This window comes from Anoplopoma fimbria, chromosome 2 (genome assembly GCF_027596085.1).
Source record: "Anoplopoma fimbria isolate UVic2021 breed Golden Eagle Sablefish chromosome 2, Afim_UVic_2022, whole genome shotgun sequence".
Taxonomy (NCBI): Eukaryota; Metazoa; Chordata; class Actinopteri; order Perciformes; family Anoplopomatidae; genus Anoplopoma; species Anoplopoma fimbria.
Genome location: NC_072450.1, coordinates 26,560,144 through 26,583,194, shown reverse-complemented (window position 1 = coordinate 26,583,194; position 23,051 = coordinate 26,560,144). Strand labels below are relative to the sequence as shown.

The 23,051-nt window shown below is 41.3% G+C and overlaps 2 protein-coding genes across 2 annotated transcripts; both read right to left on the bottom strand.

The window, feature by feature from the left end:
• Positions 1-3,805: 3,805 nt before the first annotated feature.
• tm2d3 (TM2 domain containing 3) lies at positions 3,806-11,060 on the bottom strand. Its single transcript, XM_054615237.1, has 6 exons — positions 10,751-11,060; positions 10,458-10,559; positions 7,493-7,653; positions 6,187-6,361; positions 5,389-5,464; positions 3,806-5,233 (listed from the first exon to the last, which is right to left on the bottom strand). The coding sequence occupies exons 1-6, from the start codon at positions 10,854-10,856 to the stop codon at positions 5,068-5,070; spliced, it is 786 nt and encodes a 261-aa protein (XP_054471212.1). The 5' UTR covers positions 10,857-11,060; the 3' UTR covers positions 3,806-5,067.
• Positions 11,061-11,482: 422 nt separating this feature from the next.
• tars3 (threonyl-tRNA synthetase 3) lies at positions 11,483-23,021 on the bottom strand. The gene is given in 20 exon segments (XM_054610990.1): positions 11,483-11,985; positions 12,770-12,884; positions 12,992-13,064; positions 13,606-13,710; positions 14,244-14,344; positions 14,451-14,528; positions 15,911-16,048; positions 16,175-16,337; positions 16,450-16,616; positions 18,127-18,225; positions 19,800-19,946; positions 20,136-20,214; positions 20,349-20,413; positions 20,553-20,670; positions 20,916-21,040; positions 21,256-21,379; positions 21,624-21,811; positions 22,284-22,382; positions 22,664-22,762; positions 22,765-23,021. Coding segments are annotated over 20 exon segments (2,469 nt in total). The 5' UTR covers positions 23,002-23,021; the 3' UTR covers positions 11,483-11,836.
• Between the last annotated feature and the right edge of the window lie 30 nt (positions 23,022-23,051).

Here is a 23,051-nt window from a genome sequence, read left to right as displayed (position 1 = left end):
CTTTTTTTTAATGGATTGCACAGATGGGATGATGTGGGAGATGATTTATTATAAACTCCATCAACCCTCCACACACATAGCAAACCAGTTGCACAAGTAATTTATTCCCATTGCCTGTATCTTGGCATTTGTAACACCAAGAAATAGCATTCACTAGGCTTCATGTTTTCATTTTACAGTTATGAATGTGGTGGCTGTAATTGTGCTTTTTGGGGGGAAAAATGTTAATGTCACAATGTCGCCAAAAGATGCAGATTGAATAGAAGTGTTGATCAAAAACATAACTGGTGACGTTAAGTATTCACATCCTCCAGTCAACATGCATTAGAGGCCCCTTTCGTGACCGCAATTGCAGCTTAGAGTCTAAGTGCAAACGTAGGTACTTCAGGACCTCCCCATTCATCCATTGTCCAAGCTCTGTCACGTTGCATGTAGACGGGAGCTAACAGCAATTTTCGCCTCCAGCCACAGGTTCGTGATTGAGGTTTGGATGCTGAATTGGGCGAGTATGATTGTTGTTGTTGTGAATTCCTGGCTTTGGCTTCATGTTTGGTGGTGTTGTCTTGTTAGAAAATAAGTAATCTCCCACAGACTGCAGCAGATGCTCCTCTTTGATTTATCCTTGTGTTTTTGCTGCATTTGTGTTTTACCTTTTCTTATCATAAGCCTTTTTTTCCCCCTTTTTTTCTAGGGCCCTCTGCTGAGGAGCATCCCCACAGCATGACCCCTCCGGTGGGAGGCTTTCTGCTCACATGCAGGGTTTGACTTTAGTATGCATGGTGACCATCTTGGTGTGTCAATCTCGTTGCATGCCAAACAGTTGCCCAGAAATGAGACAGAACATGCGGCGCCACGATTCTCTCCTCAAGCTGACATTTAGATTTTTAGGACAGCCTTTTGCAGGATATTTGGCATAATTTCTACCATCCATAATAAAAATGCACTTTTCAGTAGCATTTTGTCAAACTTGTTGAGAATGTTAATTTTTTTTTGTTACTCTATTGACTAACCAGCTGTTGAACGTTTCAGATACATGTGTGTCGATCCTAAAACTGCTTGACACACAGGTGATCTCCACTCAGCTGATAATGTGCACTTTTGGTGAATTGCATGTGGGCGTTAGCACTTACGCAGTCAGTTATTTTGTGTTTTTTATATTCGTTCTTAATTTAGATCATGTCGTAAAGCTCTGTTTTCCCTGTGTGTCGTTAAATAGCACTCTGCTGATTAGTGTCCAACTAATTAATTACATCATCCTGATTCAACTGTGTGTTGGAAAACAAAATGAGAAAAACAGTCATTCATTTTTCCATGTCCTGCTTTCAAATGCTCTTTGGCAACGCTCCAAGTGTGAGATAGAAAGGAGCACACAGTTGGATGCCTGCGGATTCATTCGACTTTTTTGAGTTCATGCCGTCGCAGCATTCTGTTTATCTACTGTTTCCCTCAGAGATGTAATCTCCGGGAGGAGGTGAGCATGATGTGAGGACACAATCTGTTAGGCAGTGGGGGGGGGTCAGAACCTGTGCTCTGACATTCAGAGCTGCGATGGGACTAAGTGGGATTACATAAGAGACGGATGAATAAACTTTTGTTCTCCTCTTCGCATGATTAGCAATTCAAAATCAGGACGTCGTGATTTTTTTCGTCCGCCTCTGACAGACAATGTTTTGGCTGGACAGTGAGAACTATGACTGTTTGGGATAAGTGCGGCAAATTTAAACTATTATCCTCATGAGACGAGGTTATAATTACCTCTGAGGATGGTTTCTTACACTCGCAGCGAATTGGGAGACCACAAAGAAGGATGATGGCAAACCCAAATATCACTCTGGCCATTATTTGTAATTGGGCAGTAGCCATTGATGTATGAATGAAAAGTTATTTAGTGCATTACTTTATCCGTCTAGCACAGACTTCATTTTTCTTTTCCTAGACATAATTAGTGAAATGATCAGATTACATGTTATCTGATTTAGAACCTTTGTGTTTGAGCTCATTAATGTAGAAGTTTATTTCACGTCATTGTGCATTTAACTTTGCGTTATACTCAAGAAGTCTATCATATTATTTATTAGACTTTTACATGCATTTACCTTACAATCATTTACCCATATTTACATGCATTACGCAGATGGATATCTCAGTGAGCTGTGTATAACCACAGTATGATGAGGCAACAATTGTAATAACTAACTAAAAAAAACATATAGTATCTCATAAACAAGCTATAAAGTGCTTTGAGAGACAAAGCAAGCCAACAAAAAGCTCAACAGGGAGGGAAAACAAAGCAAGACAAACCGAAGGAAAAAGTTAAACCGTGATAAAGCAGTACAATAGATGAAACTATAAAACCAATCCATACGATAAAAACAAACTAAGAAATAAAAAAAAAAAGCAATAATAAAATGAAGTAAAAAGACAGCATCACATAAAAGTCGGTTTATAAAAAAAATTTGAGAAGTGATTCAAAAGAAATGATTGATTCTGAGTCACCTTTTTGTTTTTAACCTCGAATCTGGAACAGACTTAAAATCTTTAAGTCAATGCTAAAACATACAGGGAGCCAATGGAAAGAAGCCAGGGTTGGGGTGATGTCATGTCATCTGTTCTGAACTAGTTGGAGGTGAGAGAGTGACTTTAGGTGGATGTTAGAGAGGAGGGAGTCACAGTAGTAAAGTCTTGAGGAGATAAAAGAATGAATTACTTTTTTTCCAGGTCAATTAGTTTGATTTTTGGAGATGGTTCTAATTTGAGGGAAGCAGAACTTTTGTGATTTGAAGCTTAAATCTGAGTCAAATTGGGGAATCACAGGGGCCTTTTGTCAACATTTCCAAAAGGTGGGGGAAAAAAACAGATTGTCCTTTTTGCAGAACATAGGTGAGCGTTTCACATCTCCACCTCAACATAGAGTATACGTGACACACACGCTTGCATCAGTCTGTGGGAGGGAGCTGTGAGTGGGCGGTGATAAATGTGAGGAGCCAGCATTACGGGTGGAGTAAATTTTACGACAGCCAATTGGAAAAGTCGACACAGAAACCTAGAAGTTACTAGAAGGGAATGATCCTCCCCCCGACCCCCACCCCCCTTGTGATTTTTTTTTCTCCCTTTTTTTTTTTTTTTTTTTTCACCCTCACATTATGTAACATGAGCACAGGGGTTTCTACATGGATTATTAAATATAAAAGTGCGGTTGTAAAAAACTTGACATAACTGGTTCACTATCACTCTGTTAATGTTTAACTGCTGTCTCTGGCAATTCATTTCCACCTTGCTCAGAAGCACTTTAAAAAAAAAAACCAACCCAGCACTAGTTCAGGAAAGCAGCGTTCCCCAGACACTGGGTTACCCTCCTGACCCCGTCTCCTTCTGTCACACGCCCGTGGGTGACACAGGCTTCTGGCACCACTCCCTGTGTTTAATGTGGGGGAAAAGCACAGACATCTGTGAGAATGACCCGAGCTAATAATAGAGCTCTGAATTCCAACAGCATTCGAGTAGAAGGCAGGAGCTCGGGGTCTACTTGGAAAATCTGTCCTGTTACCTAAAAGTGACATGATGCTGACCTCTGACCTCACATTTAAGTATTAGAATGAATGAACACATGAAAGTTAGTATTCATTTCTGCTCTTCTGTATTGAAATATCTTAGCTTTCAGTGTTTGGTTTCTCAACATAGCAACGTCTGTCAAAATTGAGCTTAATCCACTTCTCATTCCTCCATTAAACTCCACCATAAACCAACAGATGAATTATCCACAGACAACCTGTCAGTACAATTAGAACATTACAACACGTTTAATTTCACAATTTTATTTACATAACTTAAAAAAACAAAAAACCGTCATTTACAGTGTGAAACCGTTGACCTTACACTGAAAACAGAAAAACATATTTACATGAATTGAGAGGTGAGGCCATTTTGTGCCACACGGTCTCGAATAAAGAACCTTACAGTGTTGGTACACAGAATTACAATGTGAAGAATGATAATGAGTGAGGAAATAAAATACCAGCTGAATGCACTGGATATATCTCCGGTGTATATATCTCCAACACGGGAAACCACAAGTGACTGCAGTTTTCTAGTGCAACACATTTCAAGCGTTTCAAAATGTACAGACACACACACTGTTAAGAGATTATTATCTCTGCGTTTCCCGAAAAAAAAAAAAAAAACTTGTTACTGCAAGTCATGACCGCACTGAGAGTTCTTACCCCCGCACTTCTTTCTGGTTCTCTAACAGCTAACAGTTCCAGTTTGAATATACAGTAACTCTAATGTATTTATTTATCAATGAACTTTGACTTTCCAACATTGGATTTGAGCTCACATAAAGCAATGATATTATTTATCTAACCCTTAAGGCAATGTTCTTACAGTTGTGGCCTGACTCAATGTTGGGAGAAAAAAAAAAAAATCATATAAAAATGAAATAATTAATTTAAAATAACGTTGAACTCTTCCACAAGACAAACTGTCTGCTGTCAATAAAAATACCTAAACAAATTCCCTTCTGCATATTCATGCTTTCGTTTCAGGACATTAATACTACCCTTTTGTCTGATGTTACCATGGTTACTATTTAGACCCCCCCCATTGACGCATTTACCTCGCAATGAGGGAGGAGCGACACATGGCTCCAAGGTGGCAGGATGTCTGTGAAAAGCACTGCTCCGCGGGAAAGAGAACCTATCTATATATCAGCATGACGGAGCCTAACCACCGGTTGAGTCAAACCGACCAGAAAGGCATAATGACCGGCTCCTCATCGCCGTGCACAGCTCCATCTGCAGAGTCTCAACAGGAGACGGACGCCGAATGATTGGGATCGATCTGATGGGCTGTGTGGGTAGACTCGTCGTTGGTGTAATGAGGAAAACACTTCCTGCCAGTTAGCAGATGGGATGAGGACGTGTTGCGCAGCGAGCTCGGGCGGGAGAAACGTGCCAAGAACACAGCATCTCAGATCTTCGATCTTTGAGGGCGGAGCGGTGCGAAGGGGGTGCGGCGGGGGAAGAGGACACGAAAACCACCATAGCCACGTCTCCCGGGGCTTCCGCTTCAGATGTACAGAGAGCCGTCGGCGGGTCCCACGTAACCGACCCCTATGAGAAGAACGTCTATCAGAGTCCAAATGCCCAGGCCCCCGAAGCTGAACAGCTTGCCCAGACCTTCTCTCCACTGGCCCAGATAAAACCGGTCGGCCCCAAAACCACCAAGCGTAATGCTACGGAAAGACATGAGAGAAGACACGGAACAAAGTCAAAGATGCTGTTAGAGCACACATCATGATCCACATCGATTTTTTTTTTTTTTTTTTTTAAATGTTTCCAGCATCTAAGCTGGTCATAACTCTTGCGATGTTGCTGGTCGCAGGTTTACCTGAGTGCTAAGGCCGTTGACCATTTGTATCCACCAGTCCAGTTACAAAACAAACGCTTCTGAAAACGTCTTCTACCTGCAGGAGGGGAAAAAGAGTTAGTGGACACCGACAGTTGTTCCTGACGTTCAAAACATTTCCAAAACAAATGAAGAACACTAAAACCACAATAACATGTCTGTGAAACAAATGAGCATGACTGAAAACACATTTCCCTCATTATCTGCAGAAAACATTTCAAAATGCTTGACCCTACTTCTGGGGGAAAGTATTGTGGGTTAATATCTGGGTTCCCAGATTGTGGTACTTGATGAGATCAGGATCCATAATTAGTATTATTTTTAGATCACATTAATTATCACCTAACAGACAGCCTCGCCCTGCAAAGGGAACTTAAAGGAATACTTCATCAATTACTCACCCCGTTACCTTGAATCCTGAAGAAAACTTGTCTTTGACGTTTACAACCTCTCACACAACACGATCATTTTCTCTAAGACCTTACTATTTAAAACAATCAACCAAGACTTCTCCATTTTTTTGAATCTGCATTCACCACTGAGGCATTCTGAGAAAAGCATTTTCTTCGAGAATTCAAGGTAACACAAGGGGATTAATTGATATAAAAACTATTATTTTGGGGTGAGGTATCCCATTGTAGGGCAACCATATATGGCAAACAATTCACATTTTTGTTCTATGAAAAAGGGTCATTTTGTAAATTTTAACTGGGTGAGAAAAATCTATAAAACTCTCACTTCTCAAAACAACACACGTCTACAGCAGAGCCTTCATCATACCTATACAATGCACATGGTCCAACACGTCACAGGTGGCGTTGTAGCGCTTGCGCGGGCAGGACACCGTCATGCAGTTGGTGGAGTTTGAGCAGCGGTACTGGGACGAGTCCAGCTGCCAGCAGAACTGACAGCTGATGGAGAGAGAGAAGTTGGTTTGCTGCTGTCCCGACTCTCCCTTAAAATACAAAAAAAACAACAACATCAGGCCATCAATACACACATATTTCCAAATTAAAGCAAAACAGTTGTTTCTTAAAACAACACAACAACTATTTGTCCATAGTGATTATTGTCAGAGGGAATATGACGGTTTCATGAACATACTAAACTAATAAACTAAAGTATCATCATCATCATCATCATCAACTATAACAAGTTATTTTTTTATGGTGTAACCTAAGGCTTTTTAAAATCCTTTAAAATTGTTATACAGAAATATTCTAGATATTCTATACAGAACGTTGGCTACAGAGAGGGAGAGGGAGAGAGAGTGAGACAAAGAGAGAGAGTGAACAGCCCCACACTACAGATGGTAATATGATATCGCTGCAAGATTCTGGAAGCAAACAGTAACACCTTGTGGACCTTATCCAGGCCGAGTTTAAATTGTTTCGGTCAAGCTTAGTACGCTAGCTTTTTTAATTTTTTGATTTACCTTGACTTGGGCACAAAGAGGTGGATGAAAGATGCTGGAACACATTCGAAGTGCTGGACCCCTTAAATTCACTTTTCACATGACACCATGTGCAAATTTTGATATCCATCTTCTACAACAACTCCCTGGTCATTTTGTAGATTACAAAGTGCTCAAACAATGGCGGTTTAAGGCACGTTTTTAAATGGAGCAAATAAAGCAGGAATGGCGAGTCTCTCTGACTTTTCTACAGCTCTTATTCTCATCGCTTCAGTTGAGTGGTACGACTCTCTCACACACAAAACAAAAAGCATGTGTAATGTGGCTTTGCATGGGGAGATTTCACCGTAGACACAAACAACATCTCTCTGGAGATTTGTTTTCACAGGGCAACAAAACAATGCAGGACACCTCAGACATGACCGTGATGCTTACGTTACCACGGTAATGGCAAAATCGGTTAATCCAAACATCCCTTTTTGTCTCATGGACTTTCGTCTAGCTGCATTAAGATCATTTCCATTCTCATAGCTGACACAAACGCTACAAGCACAACAATACTTCCTGTGTCATGTTTCATTTCCCTTTTCTATCAATGAGGTGTAGACCTCTGATTGTGTCATTCTTTTCTTAATGCAGCATAGATTTATCAAAAGATAAATGGCTACTCACGATGCAGTGAACTCCTTTTTTGGGTTTACAGGTGAAGGAAGCTGGTTTCCTGTAGGTGCAGTTGTGTTGGTAATTGCAGTGCATGCAATCAGCTGGCAGGCGACTACACAAACCCCCGCTAGGACATTTGGAAGTGTAGCTCTCTTCATCTGCAGGAGACACTGTAAACCAGAAAAGAGAAAAAAAGTGTTCTTTCCAATTTCTAGCAAGAATAATACATGTTATTATTCAGTTCATTTTATGACTTTATGTCTGGGATCATTAATTGGTATGGCAGTGCACTTTTAAGTGCATCCTTCTGAATATTTTGCCAAACAGAGTGAGGACACGGGGGGGTAAATGACTAACACTCTGCCCTCAAAAAAAAAAACGCCAAATTAGAGTCCTTGAACAGAGCCATTCACTCCTGATTGCTCCATTAAGGCTGCCTGCTGGCCAGCAAGATACAAAATAAAAAAAATGTTCTTGCTCTAAAAAAAAATTAAAGTAATTAACTTTCTTTGCAAAACTGTCCTAATAGACAACATGAGAGCAATATTCTCTCTGATATAGGGTTAGAAAGACATAAACATGTATTTGAAAGTTGACCAATTCTTCCGGAATAAGCCGTTGTTTTTCTCTAGCTTTAACTCTTTGACGTCTAGACAACATGTTGTTGACATAAACATGTATTTGAAAGTTGACCAATTCTTCCGGAATAAGCCGTTGCTTCTCTGTTGTTGAGACAAATTAAGTTTAAGAACAATGATTACTGAATTACACTAAAGACTTTACATTATCAGAATACAGAATGCTGTACTTCTTTGTGGGTATGTGCTAAAAAACAATGGGTTTCTATGGCAACGGTAGCGCATGTACATGCTGGTAGCTCCAATTGATTTCTCTACATTTTTGTCTTTATTTGTTGTTTTTCATGTGTTTATCATTAATGGCATATGACATAATACATTCATCAACATCAGAAAAGGAAGCGTGGGGATTTATTGCAGCAGACTTTGAGACGATCGCCAGCCAAGGCCGACCAACCATCCAGACCTGCCGGACCAAATTGCCACCAAACTGCCCCAGGGAGGAGAGGGAGAAGAGCCGGGATGGAAGCTAAGACTACTCCACTACCCAGCATGCTCCTGGCTTTCTGATGCCCAGTCGAGGAAAATTAAGATGGATGAAAGCAGCAGGAGGTGGGTTACTGTTGAGCCCACATCTTCACAGAGACCTGGCTCCATTGTTCATCCCGGATGAAGCTGCAATTGACGGGTGGACAACAAGGACAGAGAGCAGGACTCCGAGAGGAGGTGGACTCTGTGTTTACATCATGATGCTTTGTTTTCAAACACAGTCAAAGCTGATGGACCTTGGGCTTTTTTTCTCGAGTTTAATTATCAATGTGAAAATGTCGGCCACATTATCTGACCTGTTTTTGTTGCTGCTGTTTAAATTCGTTATGATGCAAATTTAAAAAATGCACTTCAGGAATATATTACTGTTTTTGTTTTGTTTTCTTGGTCATGTGTTTGTTGTGTTACAAATGGGCTACAACTGATTTCCATTGTGCATCCCAGTGTTGCATAATGACAATGAATAATCCTTGAATCCTTTTGTGTTCACCGATGAACACTCGTTCTCCAGGATACAGTCAGTATGAGGCCATAGTCAAGCCCTACACCCCCGCCCGACCACTTCAACCACTTCGCTCTGCTGCCTCTGGGAATTTTTCTGTCCTGGCCCCACAGTGGTGGAATGAACTCCCCACTGACGTCAGGACAGCAGAGTCGCTGCCCATCTTTCGGCGCAGGCTGAAAACTCACCTCTTCAAGAAGTACTACCCTGAGCCTTCCTCGTAGCACTTATTGTATTCGTATTAGTTTGTTGCACTTATTGTATTCGTATTAGTTTGTTGCACTTATTGTATTCGTATTAGTTTGTTGCACTTATTGTATTCGTATTAGTTTGTTGCACTTATTGTATTCGTATTAGTTTGTTGCACTTATTGTATTGGTATTAGTTTGTTTCTGCACTATACTTTTGCTCTGGTTTATGCTTTAAGATGCTTGTTTAAGAAAGGAGATGCACTTATGACTTCTGGTGACTAGTAGTTCTCTTGAATACCTATGTTGAATACACTTATTGTAAGTCGCTTTGGATAAAAGCGTCTGCTAAATGACTGTAATGTAATGTAATGTAGTGTAATATAATGTAATGTAGTGATTAATGTAATGTAGTGTAATATAATGTAAAGTAATGTAATGTAGTGATTAATGTAGTGTAATATAATGTAAAGTAATGTAATATAATGTAGTGTAATGTAATGTAATATAATGTAGTGTAATGTAATATAACGTAAAGTAATGTAATGTAGTGTAGTGTAATTTAATGTAAAATAATGTAGTGTAATATAATGTAATGTAGTGTAATATAATGTAGTGTAATATAATGTAATGTAATATAATGTAGTGTAATATAATGTAATGTAGTGATTAATGTAATGTAATGTAATATAATATAATATAATGTAATGTAATGTAGTGTAATATAAAGTAAAGTAATGTAATGTAGTGTAATATAATGTAATGTAATGTAATGTAGTGTAATATAATGTAATGTAATATAATGTAGTGTAATATAATGTAATGTAGTGTAATGTAATGTAATGTAATGTAATATAATATAATGTAATGTAATATAATGTATGTAATGTAATATAATGTAGTGTAATATAATATAATGTAAATAAAGTAAAGTGTAAATGTAGTGTAGTGTAATATAAAGTAATGTAGTGTAGTGTAGTGTAATGTAATGTAATGTAATGTAATGTAATATAATGTAGTGTAATGTAATGTAATATAATGTAGTGTAATATAATGTAATGTAGTGTAATATAATGTAATGTAATATAGTGTAGTGTAATATAATGTAATATAATATAATGTAGTGGTTAATGCTGATGCATCACTGAGCTGCTGACCTGGGGCTGCAGAGGGGACCACCGGGCTGCTGATGACGGGTCCATGCTGGGCGTCTTTGGAGTAGAGAGGCTCCTGGCCCACGTGAGGAGAGCTCAGGTACCCTGACGAGCAACCAGACAGGGAGTCAGATGTACCAACAAAGGCAGTGAGTCACAAACACAGGGGCTAGCTGCACTAGCGTTAGCTCGCGATGCTAACTCGGTGGGAGGAGGCTAACGCTCGTGCCAAAAACGCCAAATATCAGCCAGTCATGCACTCTGTTTATAATCCGTCACCGTCCCCGTTTACTCACCATTAACACACTGCAAGACCAGGTCCAAGAACAACACGAAACCCAGGCCGTAGGTTTTGAAGCAGCGCCCTCGGTCCGGTCTCCATTTCTGACAGATGGTGGCCATTGTTGCAGCAGCGCTACCCGGAGCGACGTTCAGGGCGCGTAGGAAAATAAGCGATCGTCAGCGATGCGATGCTAGACTGAGTCAAAGGGGAGGCTGGGGGTAGTTTACTTACTTTCTCTCGGTCATCACATCTATAATCACAGTTGGTGACATCAACATTCATGTTACAGAATATGTTAGTGAGGTATGCCTTGTTTTGTTTGACTGACAGAAAAAGAGATCTGGAAAAGAGCTGGTGTGCCAGCTTTCCCATGACTGTGAACGCAGCGTCACAAGCAGCAGAACTTCCTGAGCCCCACCCACAAAAAAAAAAACCCTGTGATCCATTCATTATGAACTACTAACCTTTTATTAAAGTTATTCCTGGAATGATGTCACATTTAATTGGATGTTTGTAAGGTATGATTTCTGGAGACGACACTAAACACTGTCCTCTCATAAGCACTACCGTGGGAACAGATGCTCCTGATCTGCTCATTATGCTGGAGAAGCATGTGGCTCTGTGTGGCTCAGTAGGTAAAGACAAATCATTGCCACCATTAAAAAGGTTGTACCAACATTTTGACACCTGTTCATTTTCACGTTTATTCTTTGAAATGAGTCAACCAAACAAGCTCAGTTGTCTTGATTCATTTTATTTATTTGTGAAAAAGCAGTGCCAAATTCACATTACCTTCATTATGATCACATTGTTTTCTTAAATTATAAAGTAACTTCCCTTCAGATTGACCTTATTTACTTTGACATGACTCAATACCCACACCACGTACACAAACTTGTCCTCTTCCATCCTTTTTACGTGATCATTTCAAGGCTGTTTTGAAGCACCATTTATCACATTCAGCTCATCAGTTTCTCCGTCTGTGATTTCTGCTCTACACTTTCCCTGTACCAGCTTTACATGTGCCATCACTTGTCCCTTTACTGCTCATCTGACTGTAGTTGAGGTAGTCTGTCCGAGCCGTCCTTTTCTGTCTTGTTCAGAACTCCTCCTCTGCGTTTGGACAGCGGCATTGTTTGAGCAGGGTCAGGCGAGCCAGCACCTCGGCAGCCGACATCTCTCCGTGGACTTTGTTGTCCCGGGTGCGCACGTTGACGCCGTTAGTCATCTTCTCCTTCTCCCCGACCACTGCCAAGACACGAGAAGACACAACAGCTTGACATGGGCCAAGTCACACCACAGACACACAGAAACACAGCTACCCTAACACATTCCCCACAACTGTGGGTGTTCGGCCAGCATGAGGGTCCATTTGCTTTATAGTCCACCGATTAAGAATCTTTATTTTGACCCATTATTATTCTAACGGTGTCTGTACTGACAATTCCACAGTGGCGAAGGACCATAGCAGGGGTTTTTTTTTCATGTTTTTTCATAGAATTCTTTTTTTTACATTTCATTTGTGTTTTGATTCTTGAATGCGTTTTATAAATCTACCGTTGTTACTGCGGACTGATTTTAAAAGTTTGCAGTGCTTCTGATTTTTTTCTAAATAATGGACTCCCTCGTCAAATCTGCTTTTAGTTTTTAATCACTTTGTTATGTCTCTGAAAATGTTCCCACAGCACCTTAATTGGTACAGTCCTTTCGTTTAACTTGCTTTTCTTACAGAATTTTCACTAAAGCTGTTTTATTTAACCTGAAGTTTTGACATGGCAATAGTCCTTTACATCACAGCCAACCATGCATGCTTCCTCATTCACAAGGTGGTGTCTCCTAGCTACTAAAAAAAAAAAAAAAAAAAACTTCTTAGATTACCCAATCAGCATTACAAAGGAAACAACAAAATATATATGTAAAAAATACCGTCTTTAAAAACAGAATTAACTGTTTTGGTGTGAAAAAATGCTCTTGAATTAGTGTTCACTCAGTGTTCCTAAATGTACATAGGACAATAAATGAATGTTCTCACCAAGAATGAAGTTATATTGGGCCAACTGTGCGTTACGGATTTTCTTGTTGAGAAGACAGCTGGAGTCTAAGTCAGCGTCTGCCATGAAACCAGCCTCTGTAAACTGCTTACACACCTGACAGGTGGGCAAAAGAAAATAATGATCATTATTATAGATAATCATTGTCTGCACCCATGCGGTTGCACTTGAATGTGGTCAAGACGTTAAGCTGGAAGACGTACCTTCTTGGCGTAATCCTCACAGGACGGGTTGACGGGCACTAACATCACCTGACGGGGAGAGAGCCACAGAGGCCTGATGGGAGGAACGACAGACTGTAATGAAACTATATTCCCAGTGATATACCGGTGTTAACAGATGTATCCCCTACTTTTTGTTGTACTTATTGTATACGTTACACTCTAACAAAAAAGGAACTACTGGGTGAAATCTTAATAGTATGTGGATGCTGAAAGGAGAGAGGACATTGTAAACACCTAAAAAAACTATATATCTAGAATAATGGCACATGATAGAGCGCTTGTCCCGTAACCACAAGGTTGGTGGTTCAAACCCCTCTAACATGCCGAGGTGTCCTTGAGCAAGACACCTAACCCCAAGTTGCTCCCGGGCGCTTCATTGCAGCCCACTGCTCCTCCGGGATGGGTTAAATGCAGAGAAATAATTTCCCCATTGTGGGACTAATAAAGGATTGATTATTATTATTATTATTAATCACTTTGGATTTATCCGCTGAAACATCACTAAGACAGATGGAAGCAGTGTGCCATTTATTTAAAAAAATAAAAATGTAAATTGAAGCTCTCAAATGTAAGAGCAACCAGAAGCACTTTACCATTTCCCCGCATAGTTCTCTGTGAGAATGGCGATCATCCTCTCCACGGAGCCCAAGATGGCGCGATGGATGATGACTGGTCGCGCTTTGTCATCCCCATCCTTCCTGTAAGACATTGCATCAGAGGTAGATAAGTATCGGTTTCTGTGATATGCGCCAGTATGATTGCAATCTACACGTGTTCTTGGCCTTTTATGTTTATTATTGTAACATTTTTCTTTCATTCAAATCAGATTTTTACTTGGATCTGGCTCTTAGTCTGACTGCCTGCAACTTAAGTAACAATATCTACCTCTATCGAGCCTTCCACTGATATATCACCCACTTCCCTTTCCATTTGCAATCCTGGGCTGATTGGATGTACAAACCACAAACTACTACATATCTATTGCTGTACAGGATGTGCGTTGGTTCCAATGCTGGCTTTACAAATTCAAGATCCCCAGCAGAGATAAATCGACCTGCTAAGTGACTTCAAATTCATATGCAACTCTTTCCTTGTTAAAAAACACACGACTCCGTGGAACTCAGCGCGCGAGCAGAGACATCTGACTCAGGAGGGGATTAACATGTAAACCCTTGGTGCAGCAGAGCTCACGGATTCAGCAGTGTGTCAGTGTTTTCATTAGGTGACTCACCCCACAAAGGTCAGGTCGAAGCGGACCGGCAGCTGGAAGTCCAGCTGAATGGTCGCGCACTGGTGGTAACGCCCGATTGCGTCTTTGATCTGGATGTCGATCTGCGACGGCACAGAAAGTAAGGCAGGACTTTAAAGACCTCAAGGACTTTTGAAAAAAATATTATTTTTTTTTGCAATTGGCAGGAAAAATCTCAAATGTTCCAACCTTGGGTCCGTAAAAAGCCCCGTCTCCAGGGTTTAGTTTCCATGGCTCCCCAAACTCATTCAGGCTGTTCTCCAGTTGCTATTAAACACATCGATGCATAGTTAACATGATAACAAGTTCAGTCTGCACTTTGCACCTCCAAACGCAGTTAAACATTTGCATATTGAAGCGATGCACTCATTCAATTAACAAACATGCAATGTCTTTTGATGAAAACACACCACCTACTGAACCGAGAGGCTCTACACAATGACTCACAGATGTGACACTACTACTGGGGCCTCATCTCTGATCCTGCTGCTGCTGCTCAGCGCCCACTCAGTTGTGTGCACGGATGTTTCAATCAAGCGAAAATAAACAGACAGCTCCGAGATCAGAGTATCGCCAAGAGTCCTTTCAACAATGCCCAGGGCTGACTGAGGGGAAGAAATAGGCCTACAATAAATATAGTATTTCTTAAAATATGGACACAAAAATCTGCCTGGTTTTAAGTTTTGTGATGACGCATTTTCCAGCTGATCCAAGAGTTTTTAAAGTCTTTATTTATCTTAAACAAGTAGGAGAATGTTCTCAACCCAGGAAGGAACACTTAATTCCTCAGTTTATCACAAACATTGACAACACCAGGAAGAATTTGCAAAATTGTGATCTGAACTAGTAACTAAAGCTGTCAGAAAATGTAGTAGTGATGAATAATCAAAACAATAAGACACATACACACACTTTAAAAGTATTCCCAATGAAGTAGTAAATAAAAACAGTAGCTTTGCAAACTGGCTCAGCTTCAATACCAGCATGTATGTAACAACAGAGGCTGAGGGATGTGAGCTTCAAAAAACATTTTCAACATTTAGGCTGCTAGTAACCGGGGACAGTAGAGTATTTTAGTGTAGAAAAAGTCGCCTATGTGTCAGAAAATCAACTTCAGCGGGACGGACGTTGGGGTAATCGATGGCGACTGTCATCAACTAATTTCAAGAATGTTTCTTTGGAGGAGGGAGAATTATATTGTAATGTATAAACACATTCAGTATTTCTGTCATTGACACGCTGGACAGTGCTGGAAAGGGAGCAATTTGTTAAAAATCATTATATGCTAAAAAAATATTGAACCAAAGGAAAGGAATCATCTCTTCATAGTTTTTGTAGTTAGAAAAAGATTCTCATTCCTCTGGATTAACTGTCGATGATAAAACAATGGGGTTGTTTAGCTGTAACAATGTCCTTATGACTGTCTGTATTATCAAACACAGCAATGAACCAACTCTTTCATTGTGCCGAGGCAGAGTCAACATTATTATTGCAAAGTTCCTGCATTTTATATATGCGTGTCGCCAAAGCAGTGTATCCTGGAAGACAAAGTCAAATCTTCTGCTGAGCATTTACCAGAATTCATTGAGGTAGCTGGAGTTCTTTTTCCACTACAAATCATCACTACAATGCTTTAAGCGGGTTTTTACCTTTTCGGCCCGGTTCCACACAGCGATGTCGCCCAGATACTTCTCCGGACGAGTTGAGAGGTGAAGCTGGAAGGAGAACCCGAACACATCGTAGACGCAGCGGAGGAAGTCAAGGCAGCCCTTCATCTCTGACCCGATCTGTAGAGATAAAAAAAAGGATGACTCAGAACTTAGGAAATTACTCATAATTGTTGTTTTTCTGAAACCGTTTCCCCCCCATGTTCAAAGAAACTTGAAAAATGCTGACACCACTGATGTGGTCACCTGGTCCATCATGCAGAAAATGTGAGCGTCGTCCTGCTGGAAACGCCGCACTCTGGTCAGCCCGGTCAGCGTTCCGGACAGCTCATTTCTGTGGAGGACCCCGAAATCCGCCAGCCTCAAGGGAAGCTCCCTCCACGAGCGAGGCCGGTGACTGAACATCAGGCTGTGGGGAGGGAGAGGGAGAGCGGGGCACCAACATGACATGTGACACTCTGCAAATACTGTCTGATTTACAACATTTTGGGGAAGGCCTTCAAAATGAGCTAAGAGTTTACCAGTGGCCGGGGCAGTTCATGGGCTTGAGCGCAAAGATGTCGTCCTCCACGGGGAAGGAGAAGATGTTCTCGCTGTAGTGTTGCCAGTGGCCCGATGTCTCCCACAGTTTGCTGTTATAAATGTTTGGAGAGGCTACTTCCTGAAAGCCTCTCCTCCAATACTCGTCCTAGAGAAAAACATAACACGAATCCATGTAAACAAGCTGGGTCTGCCTGTTGGACCACACGGGTTCTTAAATGAGCGGAGCTGAATCATGACTTCTGGCACGGATCTTGAGCTACTGTAGTAGAAACCAGATCCTGTGGGTATTTATGTACAAGTTTGTTTTCATAAAGCAAAACAGTTTAATGACCAGTTGAGCTGCAAATATTTGGAACTGTGAGTTACAATGCATGCAAAGACAAAACAAGACAAAACTTGAAAGCCATGTTCTAAGTGAAGACTGACTGCACGTCTTCCATTGAAGTCATTAGAAGCCAGCCTCAAGTATTTAGAAATGTTCTCGAAAACATTTTAGCAATATGTCGTCGAGGGGAAAAAGCATTGCACTTGTGTTTTTTTTTTTCTTTTTACACAGTGATAACAGACTGAAGTGACGTGATAATGATCTTGCACGGCTTCTGTGCAAAGTATGCAAGGTCTCCCTGGCTGGGTCGGCTGTGTGAAAGTCTTCCAAGATGTCAACACGTCTACGCAGAGACCAGTTCCTGTGTGGTCACACTAAAACTTCAGACACGCTCTTAACGAGGAGAACTTCTGCCCACTCTAGTCATCTTTCAACCTAAACAACCAAATATGGAAATTTGTCTGTAAAGTAAAAAAAAAAACACTTCAATTTACCGTCCCATGAAGCCAATCGGACAAATGAGACATTACCTTTGAGAGGACTGCTCATACTGCTGACCACCATTTTTTTCCATTTTTGGATCCGACACTTACTTTAGTTCTGAGAAAAGCTCACTCGGGCTCCGAGCAGAGTTTGAACTGAATGAGCCGAACTAAAATATTCAGTTCACTGTTACACTCGGCAGCTTATGGTTGAGCTCCTTGGTGACCGCATGTTTAGCAGAAGTTAAGGGATTCATGGTCTGCATGTCAATGGGCTGGCAATCATTACAAGACCACTGGAAATGTTGAGCAAATCCTGGGCCTCGGGCACTTGAGAGTGGTTTTAAAGTGCTTTGTGGTCCAGCATTTCTCGAGTACTATTTATTTTTTAAGCACAATTTGGATGCTCATACCGTTTGTAGGTTTTTTTTTTTTTTTTTCTTAATAAATTGGTTTTCAGGGATCTTGAGAATCCATTGAGGACTTCTTAAAAAACTAATTATGATAAAGAAATGTTTTTTCAGTATCACGAACACAAAAAAAGCCTGCTATGTTGAGGGGCACAAAATTATTAAGAAACTGCCTCTCAAGCATCCACAGGATGGGAAACATACGGGCATACGCAACAAAATAAGACCAAAATAGCCAACGGTGATCAAAGTCTTCACCTCAAAATCTTCATCCTCATCTCTTTAGACGCACATACTCATTTTGGCTAGAATAATGATATGATAATATATGCAAATTAATATCAATGTACCCATTCTAGGTCACAATGAAGATTTGACTTTATTATTTAAAATTCTAAAAGAAGAGTGAAGCGCATGTTAGAGAGGCACCACTCTTACCCTGATGAACTCGGTGAGCGTGTTGTAGATGTGGGCTCCTCGTGGCAGGAAGAAACAACTGCCAGGGCTGAGGTCATGGAAGAAGAACAGCTCCTGATCCTGCGAAGCAGATGAAGAAAGACTTTTTTTTTTTTTTTTTTTTTTTTAAACTACTTCACATATCTCTTATTATCATTTTATTGATATCCCACTTAAAAAAACTAAAATCTTTAATACATTAGTAAAGGCCTTGTGATTTATGTACCTTCCCTGTGGTGGTAAACTGTATTCATTTTAAAAACAGCATTGATACAAGTTGTCTCCTCATGCGTAAGTTTATAACACAGCCCCCCCACACCTCACCTGTGTCCCCCCCCCCCCCCCCCCCCATCTTTTTGAGCTACAGCAGAATCAAATCACAGCAGCCATTTACAGCACAAATCCAACAGAGTAAATACTATAATTATGAAGCTGCTTTGTCAAATTCACTTTGATTGGAAGACAAAGAAAAATAGACTTTTGTAACTGAAATTTCCCCATTTAAAAAAATTATAAAAAAAACACCCACCATTACAGACTATTTGAAAATGCAAGAAAACTGTGTCTCATAAGCGTGGATACAGTACCTGTCTGTCTTTGAACTGACTGAGTGTTCACGGAGCAGCGGTACGGAGGAACCGTCCTCTGACAGATTGATTGTAACACCTGGTGTTTTTTGGCAAACTGCATTTGACATTCTGCGTGTTCGGGACTCAACCTTTTTTTACCGGAATATTAAAAATAGCACTAGGAACGCACAGTTGTCCTTAAAAACCAACCTGACCAGGACCAGGCTAGTCTCGAGGGAGAGGTTTCCATGGTAACATAGGTCTAACTTACCAAAATTATTTTTTAATTGTAATCTTGCTTAAGTAATCTGACACACCAGGTTGTTTCATGTCAAAACTGATGAGGTTTAACATGCTAAATAAGTCAATGATCATAACATGAATTTTTTTTTTTACTCCAATGCTGTGGGGTAATAAAACTGGACATTTTCAAAATATAGTGCCTTCACTATTGAAATGATGAGAGTTGCCTTGGTATCATGCCACAGAGCACCATCTTTAAAACAACATGTCACTTTTGTCACCTCCTGTTAGACTGGCTTCAACAGCAGTATCTTGACTCTCTGGGTGGGGTGTAATATGAAGTGTGTTGCTAGCGCTGCAGACTGAGGTGCTGCCGTCTGCGTCTCCCATGCTGGGGGAGCAGCTGGGGTGCTCTGATGAATCACAGTGGACCAAAGCGTGGCCATGTGAAGACACACAGCGCCCTCAGCTGGTAGAACGCAGCAGCAGCCAGTTTAAAAAAGGAAAAAAATATGGGTTTCATGTCCAAAAACTGTGATCCCTGAGTGACAGGGTAAAGGACGATTTAACCTTTCTTAACCTCTGCGTGATGCTGGATTTTGTTTGTATATTGTTTTCCTGGAAACTGTGATTGGGGTTCATTCCAGGGTTTCACCGCATCCATACAAAACCACTCTCACGAGGAAATGCTCCTGTCAAAGCGCCCTCAAAAAAGGAGAAGACTAAGCCATCATATTATACAATTACGAATCAAAACTCACTTTGTACTGGGTTCCAGTCTCCGGTTTCAGGGCCTCAGCCAACTGGGTTCTGGCTTGAACATGACTGCCTACAGTGACTCACTTTGCCAATCTTGCGATGGTCTCTGTTCTTGGCCTCCTCTTGAAAACGTTCCCACTCCTTCAGCATCTTTGAGTCGGGGAAGGAGATCCCATAGATCCTCTGTAGAGTCTCCATGTCGGAGCGGCCCTCCCAGTAGGTGGAAGAGTTCTGATGGCAGAGGAAGAGAGGAGAAATATAAAACAAGATTATGGAGGAGCTATACACTGGGAAATCTACTCTGGGAGCTAATGTGTTTAAATGTTAAAATTACTAGTTAAATAGTTCGAAAAAAATGAAAGTAAGAAATGAAGGCATTCAAAAAAAAAACATTATCTGAGAACAGGACTTTCCACGTACCTTGTAGATCTTCATGGCCTTGATCTTGCCGGTATGCCTGACATGGGGCCCTCTGCACAAGTCGATCAAGGGTCCACATCTAATCATGATATATAGATTACACAACTGTTAACTGTAAGACCCAAATAGAACTTAAGCGTCCTCTTAAAATAAAAATATACAATATATATAATAAAATTTTATATTTATTATTTTATTTAATAAGCTACGTACCTGTAGACTGTTGTGGTGGGGGTGCTGACTTTCTCATTCAGGATGCGGCACTTGAATTTGTTGTACTGAAAGATGCAAACACCTCAAGTTATTTCAAAGAGTTTTGAATTTCCAATAATAATTACACGACTGGGTAGGACAGTGTAAACCACGCTTTGTGAGTTTAAGGCTAGAAAGTGCTTGTTTGTGAAAGTGCTCTGTCACCTTAAACATTTTCAACAGGGTCTCCTTGCTGATTTCCAGCCTCTCAAAGGGCTGTTTTTCCTTCACAACGGCCTTACACAGAGTCTCCAGGTCCCCGAACTCAGTGCTGGATACCCCTCTGGGAACAGAACACAGGTTTAGTTAATACAAGTGCTCAGCGTCACTTTTGACATGATGATCCAGCTTTTCAGCTTATTGCGTTTCAAGAAAAACACACTCTTTTTGGCTCAACAGAGCAAAACTGTCAACAATTGATTTGAAAAGCAGCGAAGTTCATGTTAACAATTGGATGTAATAAGAGTGTATAACATGTTTTAGACTAGAATTCATGCCTGAACATTGATAGTGAAATATTTTGCTCACTTCTGTCCATCCAGGAACATGTCATAGTAGAAGCCGTTCTCAATGGGGGGTCCATAACACAAACAACCGCCATAAAAGTGCTCCATTGCCTCCCCCAGGATGTGAGCACTGGAGTGCCAATACACCTAGGACACAAGATGAGGATGTATAGATTGCCTCGGTTATCCTTAAAAATAAAGTTAGTAAGTCGTGGCTTGGATATTTTTAAAACAGCAGACATTTTAGGTATGGCTGATCACAGATTATACAGAACACGATTGATCAGAACGCATCTCTAAGGTTTCCCTCTGCAGCCACTAGCCACGTATTGATCAATTTTAAAAACATAAAATGTACTCACAGCCTGAGCATCGTCATTGTCAAAGCGCAAGATCTCTAGGGAGCAGTCCTGCTCGAGGGGTCTGTCCAGGTCCCAGAGCTCTCCGTTAACCCGGGAAATCACAGCGTTGTCGGCCAGGCCCTGGCTGAGAGATAAAGACAGTAGCCTCAGAAATGCTGCGTCATAAATTTAACAGAGTGATTTCTATCATCAGAATTTAAAAGGACCAATTGAGAACCATATTGGGGATACAGTCACACGTGGGAAGCTGAGAGTCAAGTCTCCCTCTGAGGTGTCTGCTTGTATCAGGCAATTCATCATTTAATCATGTTGGCAGCCATAGACTGATGATACAGTCAGTGGATCTGGCCAGCTGTTTCACTACTGACCTGATGTCACAAGCCAACTGGTACGGTGTGGTGACCCACGCTTTGCCCACCACCTTCTGTCCGTCCGGCAGCTCCACGGTGATGGGCTTGCTGGCCGCAGCTCTCTTTGCCAGCAGGGCGTCGCTCTCCCTCTTCAGCTCCTCATAGAGGCTGAGGCGCTCGGCTACGTATCCAGGCAACGACTTCTGCTACAATGGAAAATATAAAAAAAAAAAAAAAAAAATCAAGATGCTGGTTTTGCCTAGGACAAATTAAAAGCATGACTGGAGCTTTGCTGGTTGTTTTATCTTAAGAACCATCACATTTCATGTTTTGTGAAAGGGCAGGGACGATGGTGGAAGTCAAAGTTGATGGACAATGTGTTCCTCGTGTTAAATTTGTAATGCGAGGATGTCGGCCATATTATCTGCCCAGTGAATTGTTTGTGCTGCTGCTGTTTACATTCCTTATGATGCAAATTCAAAAAAAAAACAGGGATGCACTACTGTTTGTGTTTTGTTTGTCAAGTGTTTGTTGTGTTACGAATAGGCTACAAGTAAATTGCATTGTGCATAATGACAATATATGATCCTTGAAAAGACTCTTTGTTTTCTTTGACTGAAACAGTGCAGCTTGTGTCCCCGTTGGGTGAACAGGGGTGCAGGATAACCCGTGCTTCACCTCCTTCACGGCTCCGTTTCCTTGTCCCTTATCCTGCTTTTTCTCCTTCTTGTTCTTGTTCTTGTCAGCTGGTTTGGTATCCGGGTTCTCCCCCTGCACCTGTCCACAAACACACACACACACACCAGAGTCTTATGACAACCAACAACAACCTTTTCATCACTATTTCTGTCTGAGTCACATTATCAGCCTGTTATAATGCCAGATATACATGTTCAAAGTATGCACACACTGTGCCACTGAGTGGGGGCAGCTATTTATGGAAATGGGGTGGTGTAGTTTGTCATAGTCAGTCACACACACACACACACACACACACACACACACACACACACACACACACACACACACACACCTTTAAACTGTGTTATATTTATTACCTTTCTATCAGCTCGGTTGTTTGGCTGCTGTTCTCTGCTGGTGTTTTTCTCCAGAGCTTTGCCACATTTCACCTGTTGTTGTTTCTTCTCCACCTCCCCCCACCCCCCTCCACCTCCAGCTCCAGCTCTGCCTGCAGACCCCTCCGGAGGTGCAGCAGCCGGTACTGGAGCTTCTCGTTCTCGGTCCTCAGGCTGTCCAGCTCCGGGGAAACCCCCGCAGAGACCCCGGCTGCATCCACACCTCGGCTCAGCCCATCCCGGAGGTTGAAGATCTCCTTGCTGAGGAGCCGTACCTGCTCCTCCTGGCTGGACAAGCGTGCTGCGAGGCACTCCGCCATCTTTAAATGACCACCATGGACACCCGAGGAGGAGGAGGAGGAGGAGCCAC

Bases quoted from the DNA above. Each gene is read 5' to 3' on its own strand.
- tm2d3 (XM_054615237.1), bottom strand. From the start codon at position 10,856: ATGGCCACCATCTGTCAGAAATGGAGACCGGACCGAGGGCGCTGCTTC. The intron at 6,362-7,492 runs GTGAGTAGCCAT...TTGTATTTTAAG, and splicing joins AAAAAGGAGTTCACTGCATC to GGAGAGTCGGGACAGCAGCA. The intron at 5,465-6,186 runs GTATGATGAAGG...CCCCTCCTGCAG, and splicing joins GGACCATGTGCATTGTATAG to GTAGAAGACGTTTTCAGAAG.